The 12,168-nt window shown below is 43.0% G+C and overlaps 1 protein-coding gene across 1 annotated transcript in view; it reads left to right on the top strand.

Annotated features, from left to right (window-relative positions):
* Positions 1 to 12,168, top strand: part of CTNND2 (catenin delta 2) — a 303,251-nt gene that overhangs the window by 42,189 nt on the left and 248,894 nt on the right. The window contains exon 2 of the mRNA XM_054985091.1: positions 2,553 to 2,747. Within this exon, the coding sequence (XP_054841066.1) occupies positions 2,553 to 2,747 (195 nt within the window). The remainder of the gene's footprint in view (positions 1 to 2,552; positions 2,748 to 12,168) is intronic.

The raw sequence follows: 12,168 nt of genomic DNA, 5'->3' as shown, positions 1-12,168 counted from the left end.
AGGACTTGTAACAAGTCAGTGTTAGTGTAGACCAAAGAATTGTTCTGAGTCCCCAGCTTAGTTCTCTAGAAAGTTGACCAGAGCCAACCTGAGAAGGAGCCAGAGATGCAGTGGGGTCAGGCCCTCCTCTGGAGCTCTTGACACTCAGGGGCAATTATAACCCTATGAAAACAGACTCAAGGAGACAGAGACCAAGGGAAACTCGGTTGGGTGATATGATTTGCATGATCTAGTAGATAGGACTATGCAGTTTGGGGCTAGAAATCCCCTCCCCCATCTTGTGTATTTTTGAGAATCAGAACACTGATGATGAATGCTCGAGAGATGGGTGGGTTGGGAAGGTGGTACTCTTCCTATAAGAAAAGAATACGGAGGATTTTTTTTATCCCTGGCCAGTGTTCTCCTGGAGTCTTGGTATCCTGTGGTGAGGAGAACTCCCAATTCCATTCCTAATTCCTCCCTGATTCAGTTGACGCTCTGGTTCATGTACCTCTGCAGCCTGTAGGACATGTGTGGCCCTCATCACAATTGCCTGGAGGGTGGCACAGTAGCGTGTTACTATGTGAAGCAGGTTTCATTCTGAAAGGTGGCGGTCAGATTGTTGGGGTGTCCCCTAGATTTTGTGAATGAAGATCACGCAGCATTGCCATTCTTCTCTATCAGTAGGACTTATACTGATGATGTTGCCACCCATATTGGAGGAGGCAGTTCTGCCATGCTCCAGCACATGGGCACTAGAGCTGAAGTTCTGAGCAGCTTGTTCTATGGCTGTTGCTGGCTTCCCTCTGCAGCACCCCAGAGAGCTGCTAACCACATGCATTTTCATCTGTTATGAGGGCTCACAGAATTGTAGTTTCCTGCATAAGGAGGACTTTAATTTAATTTAATTTAATTTATTATATTTATATTCCGCCCTCCCTGCTTTCGCAGGCTCAGGGCGGATAACAAATACAAACATGTTTAAAAACATTTAAAAACATTAAATAATACATTTAAAAACATTTAAAAACATTAAATATAACAATTCATGCTGCCCAGTGGTTCATACATGCCTCTGTGTTTGCATAGGGGTGATGGTTTAACCCCCCCTTCACGGGGGGGGGGGCACTGCCCGGCGTTAGCCATATGCCTGGCGGAATAGCTCTGTCTTACAGGCCCGGCGAAATGCAAGCAAATCTTGCCGGGCCCTTGTCTCGCAAGACAAGTCGCAAGACTTGAATTTAGACTCAGTGGTTTAGAGATCTTTAGCAGCTTGGCCCTTGTTCAAGCCATAATTTATTGTACGACGAGGCAGCCTGTCTCACACAGAGTTATTTTGCCCTTGAGTGTTGTGCCCTGAAGGTTTGTGTACTCTTTTCCTGCAAGGTGTCTGCTTTACTTCCCTTGTGTCTAGTGCAGTCTGTCTGTAAGGCAGTTAAATAGAATTCCATGGCACATCCCTGAGATGAGCAAAATGCTTTCACCATGGATTTTTAGACAGGATGTACTGTTGGTGTGAAGAAGGTACAATGCGGAGGCGGGGAATCCGCTATGGGAACTCTGGTTTGCTTCAGAGCTTCCTGTAACTCATGGATTACAAGAGCAGCCCGGAAAAAGGTTTACTAAAAAGGGATTTGCTCTGAGAAAGCTTTGCAAATGTCTGGACCAAGAGGAACCTTCATTTAGAAACACTAGAATATCTTCGTTCAGTGACCAAAATTTGGGAGGGGAGGGGGATGAGGATGGCAAATAAACAATAAGGTTGTTGCAAAAACGATTAATCTTCTCCAGCTCAAACAGATGAAGCTGTCTTATGCCGAATCAGACCCTTGGCTCATCAGCTGGCATCAGCTTTCCAGGGTCTCAGGCTGAGGTCTTTCGCATCACCTGTCACCTGATCTTTAAAGGAGATGGCTGGGATCAAACCTGGGAGCTTCTGCATGCCGTGCAGATGCTCTTACAGTGAGCCACAGCCCCTCCCCTTTTTCCATACTTGTGTTCCTGAAGATAGTTTGAATGTATTCACGCCTATAAAGCTGGAGTTTTGGGAAGTCCTAGCAATCTGGCATCTGCACAGCCTGTGACAAAAGGATGACAGAGCATAAATCCCATCAGCCTGTGCAAGGAAGATGCAGGAGGTCAGCTGTGAAGATCACATCAGCAATTATTCTTCAGAATTAACTTCATTTCGGTTTTCAGATTTCAAATGCCGGCACAGATGATGCTGTTTGCTTGGTGCCTGCTAGCAGGCTGCTTTGAATAAAGCAAATACATTTGTCAGAAAGAGATGTGTGTGTGTGTGTGTGTGTGTGTGTACATGCACACACACATCATCCTTGGATCAGAGACAATCAGATTGTGCAGCAAGAACAGACAGCTGGGTAATGCCGATAGCATGCTTAGCTATAAGCCGTGGCTGCCTTGTCTTGTGGCGTTTCTACTTACATTTTAGCAATCCTTTGCTTTTTAAGTCATAACATTTCTTCTCTTGTATGCCTTTTGGGGACCTGGTTTTATGCGGATGGGTTTGCTCTTTCTGTTATTTTTTTCACCTGCCTAAATCTGTTTTGCAGCTGGATCCCGGGCGTCCTACACCAGCCAGCACAGCCACCTTGGCTCTGAGCTGAGGGCGCTGCAGTCCCCTGAGCACCACATAGATCCTATTTACGAAGACAGAGTCTATCAGAAGCCCCCTATGAGGAGTCTCAGCCAGAGTCAGGGAGACCCTCTTCAACCAGCACATACAGGCACCTACCGTACTAGCACAGGTAAGTGGAGATAACCTGCTGCTTCTTTTCCTTTTCCCTGCCTGGGCACATACTTTACTTTTAGTCCCACTTTTCTGTATTGTGTCAGATCTGTTAGAAAACGTTCATAGTTAGACAATTGTGCAAATGACTGAGTGCAGCAAACATTCCCAAAAACTTAATGCATTTTCATTTCTTTTCCTTACTCCTTTCATTAACTTTTGTTTGGTGTAGTGGTTAAGAGCGCGGGACTCTAATCTGGAGAGCCGGGTTTGATTCTCCACTCCTCCACTTGAAGCCAGCTGGGTGCCCTTGGGTCAGTTACAGCTCTGTCAGAGCTCTCTCATCCCCACCCACCTCACAGGGTGATAGTTGGGATAATAATGATATACTTTGTAAACCGCTCTGAGTGGGCATTAAGTTGTCCTGAAGGGTGGTATATAAGTCGAATGTTGTTATTATTATTATTTCTTGCACTCTTGAATTTCTTTTTTGAGCTAAATGTATTGATTGATGGCTCTCAGATGTTTTTGCTAAAAACATGCATAGTTGAAAAAAGGCAGGGAGACATTTCCCAATGGGCATTTACAGTGGGATGGTTTAATTGGGAGGGGGGAGGCAAGAGGGTATTAATGAGATATGGAACACGGGTTCTTTCTCCCCTTCATATGTGTGCACACATGCTCATTCATTCACAAATTCTCTTGTGTCGCTCCATGTAAAACAATATTGTAAGTGGTTGCATTTCAGCCAAGCTGTCTGTACCATTGTACCATTGATCCATCCATACTGTAACAATGCATGATCTCACACTTGGTGTGCAAGTCTTAGTTGCAGAATGTCCCTCTCGACTGTGCAAAATGGCTTTATCTCTGGAACCCTGTACACAGCAATGAAATCAGTTTGTGGGCAATTAACACACAAATGAGTCTGCACTCAGCATGCTGTGAGCCAAAAATAGCTTCTGTATAAACATGTGGAGAACTAACACTAGACATTATTCTGGTGTCATTCATGTATATGAACTTTTTTTTCTCCAGTGTTGACCTCTTATAGAGGAGGATTGTGGATTTTATCCAATGCAAAAAGAGATCATTTGTATTACCAGAATATTGGTTTCATTCTGCTCCAGTCTCTTTTTGTATTCTATTTTTAGTCATAAGTTTTCTTGTCTTTAGCATATTGGTGACTTATATTTTTTTAATCTCTGTGGATCAAGAACTCTGTTAAAGCATCCAAAGAAGAAGAATCTTACATTTAATTTGACTCATAAATACCAAACCCTTCATTTCCTGGTACAGAGCAAGACAGTCAGTAAAGAATCACCAAGGAGCCTGTCTCAATCGAGCATTTAAAAAAAAATGCAGGCTGGTTGGAAAGGAGTCACACTTATATCCATTACGAGCAAATGTTGCAGCGGTAATTAAATTGTAAAATGAATAAGGAGTTAGCAAGAGGAACGAAGATGGTTTCGTATTTGCAGCACTAACCTTGATTGCTTGAAGTCAGATTTATATCTTGTATAGAATTATTGCATGTAGTGTGTGGGGACATTCAAAAGGCAGGATACATGAATGGTAGGGAGATGACAGTGTTATGTTCATTTCACAGATATGGGAGATCCTGAATCCTCTCTCAATGTAGCTTAACCCCACAGGGCTGTTGTGAAGACCCAATAATTTCATCTCTATCAGTATGTGTTCTTCTCAGCTCCTTTGAAAGGTCATATAGAAATGTGATGGATTTATTCTACACAAATTAACTGCAGCATGTACCCATTGAGCAGCAAACTAAGCAGGCAACATAGACTCATCAAGTTGGAAGGTACCTCCAGGGTCATCTAATCCAACCCCTGCACAATGCAGGAAATTAGTAGATCTAGTAGATCCCTCAAGGCCTTGTCCACAAGTCTTTCTCTCTCCCTCCACTTCTCCAGGTCAGCAACCGTAGCCTCAAAGGAAAATACCTGTTCCCTGAGACGTAAGAGTTCCAGGCATCCAGCACACATCCACAATTTCTGCCCTGTGGGCAAGTAATCGTACATCTAGCACTCCCTGAAAAACACTAGATCGCCCCCACTCCCCTGCTGCTTTTCTACCTTAATTGACTGTTTAAAGGTGTTTTAGAGTTGAAGTAGGGTCCTTACTTGAACCCATGCAGATTTGCATAGCAGCAAATAGACTGTGGTGCACTGCCCTCCTTGCTGATGTGGAGCTTGCATGCCCTTTTTCAGGAGACTATTGGGGTTCTGTCCTGCTCTCCTTCAAACTCCCAAGTTCAACTCGCTTGCGGTCCCTGTAAACACCAATGCTAGCCTGGCCCCCCTCCCACCACCAGTGCAGCTCACTATCGCTAATGTTTTCCTGTGTAAGCAGTATTCTAAGGTTAACTTGTACACAGCAAGAAGTGGCTGCGTGAATCAGTCATAAAAATTCAGGTGGTCTCTCAGACTAAAACACGATTTTCCCCCAACAGCCTGAGTGTCTAAAACTGTTTTCACTGGTTATTGTATGATGAGTCCTCCTGGCTCCGTGCCAGATACCATTTCAACTCCGACAGTGGTCACGGATTTAGGGGTGGTGATGGGATTTCTCCTCGTCACTCTTGCCATAACGGCATGAACTTAAAGAAAATTTTTGCTGCCCTGCTGCACTTTTGACTTTTGCCCATCTTCAGCACTTAAGTTCCTATGTCCCTTCACAGATCGTGGCATGGCATATAATTCTAGTGGAAATGCAAATATACTCTTGCTGCTTGGCAAGATATATAACTTCTATTGTACTGGCATGATGCTAAAAACCTACACACTGCCCAATATGGGGTGTATGAAATACTACTTCTGCTGGGAGCTTGTTGCCAGAAACCCAGGATTACCTGACACATTTCTAGTAAATAGTCCATAAATAATTTATTCCAGAGTATGGTTTAGTCAAGGGCTTAGTAAAGAGTAGATTGTAAAGATTAAATAAACTTTTCAAGTATCTAAATTAGAAATTACAAAGGGTTTGCTATCAAGCTAATTGGCAAGCACTTGAAAACGGGAACAAAAAAATTCAATCTGGAAGCAACATAAATGATAATTTATCTGACCAACTGTTGCTTTATGTAATAGCTTACTTTTATATGCCTGCATACAAGTACGCACATGCATATGGAGCCAGTGTTACACAATGGACTAGTGATACTCTCAGTTTTTATGATTTCCTTTAGTTTCTTATAGAAATTAAAATATTGAGCTGGGATAATTCTCTCTTCACTTTGTTTAAATAGACTTTTAAAGAAGAGCATTTTAGGACTACAGAATTCACAATACTCTTTATTATGTGTTCCCGATTTATACCATTATAGTAACGTAGCCTTCCTCACATGCTGAACGGACGTTGGTACAGTAGAGGTGTGGCTGCTCGTGCCAGGCTCCATTTGCCTTCACACATTGTGTCCATATGTTAAGAGATGTGCATGCCCACAGTGTGTTCAACATTTATTGGCCCAGTAATCTATGACTCTCCCCTTCCCCCAAGGGCATGGATCCTGAGGTAAATCTTCACAGATGGAAGGGATTTCCACAACTGGATGAGTCTTCCTCACCTTTCCCATCCTGCTGCACCTCAAAATGACACATATTATGCTTCCCCTGAGGAATGGGGACTCCTAGGAACTGGGTTTAGGGGGGGGGGGGTGAGTTGAAAATCTGCTGCAAGAGGGAAGAATAAGTGAAAATTGCTCCCTCCCCTTTAGTTCCTGCTGTAGGATCAAAGCCATGGATATATATGTAGGATATACAGTAGGCTGTAACCCATGCATTATGGGGCATTCGATTTATGGAGCTTAGCTGAAAGTAGGACAGGATTTGGCAATCCATGTCCTGGTTAAAGGAGATAGTCACGATCCCATATTGCATAACTACACATCGATTGTTCACTTTGCCAGACATGAAAATAAAAGCTTCAGTATATATACTAGGTAACATGAGGCTTGTTTCAGTTATAATAATTAAATCTGCCATTGGGGAGGGTTTGGTTGACTGGATCCAAGTGGTAGTTAATGCCTCCTTGAGGAAGAGGGCGTTACCTCAGCTGTGTAACAGACTCTGGTGTGGCCACTTTTAAGGAAGTCTACCCTGGACCCAGGAGATCTTAACAACTATCAACCAGTCTCAGATGTTCCATTCTTGAGCAAGGTGATTGAAAGGGTGGTGGCTGGACAACTCCAAGCTTTCATGGATGAGGCTCCATGAAAGCTTGGAGTTGGTTCCTCCCGTCCCCAAATCTCCAGGAATTTCCCAAACTGGAGCTTGCAGCCCTATTCTGGACTGCCTTTCCGGGCTGGGATTGGGGGGCAGTGTTCTGTGGTGGTTCCAGTCCTTCCTAGAATATGAGAAGATGTTGCTGAAGCGCTGCAGCTCAGCTCCTTGGCCTTTGGCCTGTGGGATCCTGCAAGGATCCATCCTGTCTCCCATGCTTTTTAACATCTACATGAAACCGCAGGGTGAGGTCATCTGAAGATTTGGACTGGGTTGTCACCAGTATGCATACAACACTCAGCTCTATCTTGTATGCTTCCATCTGGTCCCAGGGAGGCGGTAGAAACCCTGAACTGGTGCCTGGAGGAAGTTTTGGAGTGGATGTGGGCCAGTAAACTGAAGCTTAATCCAACAAGGGGGAAGTGCTACTAGTGACCAGAAAATCTGACCCAGGATTCAAGATGTCATCCGTTCTAGATGGGGTTGCATACCATTTGAAGGAACAAGTCCATAGTCTGACGGTGCTTGTAGACCAAGACCTAGTGCCGGATGAGCAGGTTGCAGCTGTGGCCAGGGATGCTTTTACCAGGTTCTGCTGGTTAGCCAGCTGTGGCCTTTCCTGGGCAAGAAAGATCTGACCACTGGTGGTACATGCCCTGGTTACATCTAGATTAGATTACAGCAATGCGCTCTATATGAGGCTGCCATTGAAAAGTGTTTGGAAACTTCAGTTGGGAAACTTCACTTCCAACTTCAGTTGAAAACTTAATTCTACACCCAGAATGTTGACTGGAGTGAGTCACAGGGAACACATCATTCCAGTCTTGGCTTATCTACACTGACACCCAATTTGTTTCTGGGCACAATTCATGGTGCTGTTGCTGGCTTTTAAAGCTCTATATGGTTTGAGACAAACATACTTGAAGGACTGTCTACTCCCATGTGAACCTACCCGGCCACTGTGGTCATCTTCAGGTGCCTTCACCTTCTGAGATTAGGCAGCTGGTCACCTGGGAGAGGGCCTTCTCAGTAGTGGCACCAAAACTCTAGAACTCTCTCCCCAGGTTGATTTGCCTGGCCCCTTCTGTTGTCATCTTCCTCCAGCAGGTGTTTCACTTGTCATTTCCTCAGTGATCCCCCCTCTCTCCCCAATGTTTTAACTATTGTTTTTATCGTCTGTATTCATTTTAAATTCTGGTTTTAAATTGTTTTCATGATGCATTTATGTGTTGGTTTTAATGGCTTTTAAGATGGTATTTTAATTTGTATGTTTTAAATTTGTTAATCACCTTGGTGGCCCTGTGAGGGCAGAAAGACAGCAACAACAACAACAGTAATAATACTCTTTAGTTGTTTCTTAGTTCTGTTTCAACTATTTTCTCATGAATTTATTCTTGAATCAGTAATCTCTGTGATATTTTACTTCACTTTGAGTTAAACAAATTCAGTTTGAAATGGTGAAATCCAGGAAAGGATACTTCTATATAATCAATGAAAGGGAATTCAAACCTGAAGAAAAATATATACGATGCTGTGGAAGATGTATATGTTCCATTGGGTGGGGTATTAGAGTGCTCCTTGCAGCCTTGTTTCTCCTCACCCACGTGATCAAAATGATCTGTTGTGTCACTTCATGTGACACAAACACACAAGCGTATTCATATTTTAAATTTGCAGGAAAAAAATTAATTGGAGCATCAAATAAGCCTAGTTTACATGTAAAATTTGTACTTTGAATTCAGCTGGAACTAGGAGGGGCCGCCAATGGGGGGCCTGGAGTTCTCCCAGAATTACAACTGATCTTTGGACTACAGGGATCTCTGTTCAGGATTTCACGGATAATGCCGTTCCCTAAGAATAAAACTATTTAACATACATTTGTACCCTCATATTTACAAATTATATCTTTAAGGATGTATGTATGTCTGATCAATATGCAGCTGAAAACTTGATAATAATGATGCTTAGCTTTCTGAGGGGCAAGGAAAAATAATCTTTTAAAAAGAAAAGGGTTTCCAGTTAAAATACAGCGATTCCTTCATATATTTAATGCACAAAAATAAAAAATCTCTCTATAAAAATATGCCTTCCATTACAACATCAGGGCAGGATCTGCAGTTTCCTCAAACGCTTATAATATAAATAAATAAAAGTATTGTGTATATTCCAGTTTATGAATATAATTAAGGATAGCACGTCTGACGAACTTGGTCTTCTTACACCTAAAATCATAAGGGATGTTTCAGAAGAAATGACTTTCCTACGTGGAAAGCGCTTTTGTATAAAGAAACCACATTTGCCACATTTATTTGTATGCAATACATTATGACAAGTGGCCTAACATCCTGTTGATTTTGATGGAGTTTATAACCGAATCTTAACCAATTTACTTGGAGAAATTCAGAGAATTCTGTGGTACCTGCTTCTTGGTATCTGTGATTTCCCATCGCCCCTGTTTAGAATTCAGCCTGAATATTGATGAGACAAACAGACTGTAAATAAATTTAAGTTAATAAGACAGGAAGGCAAAAAAAAAAGGGAGCCAGTGTTACCGGTGCTGAGCACCTCCTAACTTTCCCACACCACTCAAGCAACGGTAATAACAACATTCAATTTATATACCACTCTTCAGGACAACTTAACACCCACTCAGAATGGTTTACAAAATGTGTTATTATTATCCTCACGACAATCACCGTGTGAGGTAGATGGGGCTGAGAGAGCTCTGGAAGAGCTGTGGCTGACCCAAGGTCACCCAGCCAGCTTCGTGAAGGAGTGAGGAATCAAACCTGGTTTTTCAGATTAGAGTCCTGCCACTCTTAACCACTATACCGAACTGGCTCTCATGATCATAACCATAGTGGATGCTAAGAATGGTAACAGTGTAACCAGGGTCTGAAAACAATGTTATACTGTGGTTTCAGAACCTGGTTCAATGAGAAACCTAATTACCATTAACCATAGTCGAGATTGGTGTCAAGCTAGCCCTTCAGCAGAGTTTGTTCACTTCTATGGGAGGTAGGAGCGCAAATTCTCAGTTTGTTTTTCTAACCATGTTTAAGAAGGGAGCCAAAGTGTTATAACCTCTCTAACTTAAAGAGTTCACTTTCTGTTCCTTTGGGGCAATTGTGTGACTGGCTCCTTGTATCCAGCTGGGCTTTTGACATTTTCCAAATGGCAGCTCCCCTAAACTGCTTATGAAGCCCAAGAGAATTTCCAAAATAATCTGGGGTATGCTGATCAAACGACTAGAAGTCTTGGTATGCATACAGAGGACGTTAGCCACATTTAAAGATGTTGTCCCATTCAAAACCAATGGGGATCCCGTTTTGTGGAATGTGCCTACTTCGGGGGATCCCCCAAATTTTTGAGCGTTAGGGCACTTTTGAAACTTCGAGGAAGGACGAATGGTGCAACAACAAAATAGCTGCTACAGGAAGTGGAGCCAAACACACACACACACACACACACAAGGAAGGGGAATGGAGAGTACATGAACACACAAAGAGAAGAAACCCAAAGGAGGACAAGTACACAGAAGAAGACAACAAATGGGGGAAAGGGAGGATAAAACACACAGAGAGAGAAGACCACAGAGGGGAAGGATGCTCTGGTGTTCCCTAGCCCTGACCTCCTCACAGCTGATCCATGGGTCCATTTAAGGATCCTGGCTCTTCCAGAGTGGTGGGGAGGATGCAAGAAAAATGACCCTGGCTCTCCTTCACAATGATCCCACTTGCTTTCCTGAAGCACATGGTGGGTTGGGTGTCTGGGAGCCTGTGCCATGGCACCCAAGGATGCCGTGTTGAAGAACCCAAGCCTACTGTGTCACCTGTGTTGTGCCCAATCTGAAATGCTTATGTATACGGGCAGTTAGTGTCCATTGCTTTATGATTCATTTAGCACTTACAGCCATGCAGCATAGCCTCTAGCGTAGGGATGCCATGTGCCCACTGATGGTGGGCAATCTCCCAGCAATCCCTCTGCCCACCAATCACCAGCTGATTAGCAGGAGGAGGCAGACTTGGGAAATAGAGGGGCGTGCACACTGTGGCCCCCAATGACGTAACTTCCAGTGCGGTCTGGAAATGACAGCTTTAGGAGTCAGCTGCTGTGTTTTGTGCTGATCCCTAAAGAATTGGCCCTGGTATGACACCCATCACTTCCGAGTTGCTCCAGAAGTGATATCATTGTAGGGCACCGCAAAGCATGTGTACAAAACAGTAAGTTGCCAACAGCTCCCCAAATCACCAGTAATTGTCAGGGAGGGCATGGCAACTCTACTGTAGCCTTATGGGTTTATCATGGGGGTGGTCAAGAATTGAGATAATTTTCAGTTCCTGCTGACCCCACAACAGAACTTGACACTGCTTGCAAATCACACATTTGAGCATTGCTTCCTTGCTCTGGGGTGTAAGGTTTTTTAGCTAAATTAAACTAGAGGCTGACCATATCCTTATTTCTGCACGCCCGCTATTGTAGATGTAGTAAAGATGCCCAGGTTTATAAATCTAATATAGCAGGAGAGTTCCAGTGAATCATAAGTATCTTCCATGGTAAATAAAATAATTAACTAGGGAATATCTTTATGAACCAAGAATTGTGAATAATGTTTTTCATTAAAGCAGTAGGAATTTTTACTCCTGTTTTAAGTAAGTAGGTCTCAGAAATTCTATGGTTCTTTTTTTCCCCTTTGATCAGCGTATTTAGACTTAGATGGAGATTATGATTCAGCTACTGGTTTTACACAGCTATAATTTTGCTGTAACTGGATGAAGGTTTACTGCTGATTTACAGCAGAAAAAGTTTTAATCACATATCAGTTCAATTGAAGAAGCACATAAATGTCAAAAAATGGGCTCAGATGATGAAAAGTATATCCAAAATGATGGATGGGGGGGGGGCAGAGAGACACACTTGTTTTGTTCTCTTTCCCACCTTTTGTAATCAGGAGTGTAATTTGCAAATATTAACTGTTTCATATGATGTAAATTCAGTCCTGCCCAACTTTTTCCAACCCAATTTACTTAGATCACCATTGTCATTCAATGTAAACATGATACATTCTGGGATAATCACATGATACAGGTTGGGGGGGGGTGTTTGGTAGACTGTACCATTCCAGTGACGAGTGAGTCACGAGTCATTCTGCCTCCCCCAAAACTGTCTGTACATAGAAAGTTAGCCTGTCAGGAGATG

The sequence above is a fragment of the Eublepharis macularius genome, chromosome 7, assembly GCF_028583425.1.
Source record: "Eublepharis macularius isolate TG4126 chromosome 7, MPM_Emac_v1.0, whole genome shotgun sequence".
NCBI lineage: Eukaryota > Metazoa > Chordata > Lepidosauria > Squamata > Eublepharidae > Eublepharis > Eublepharis macularius.
This window is presented reverse-complemented; position numbering and strand designations above follow the sequence as displayed.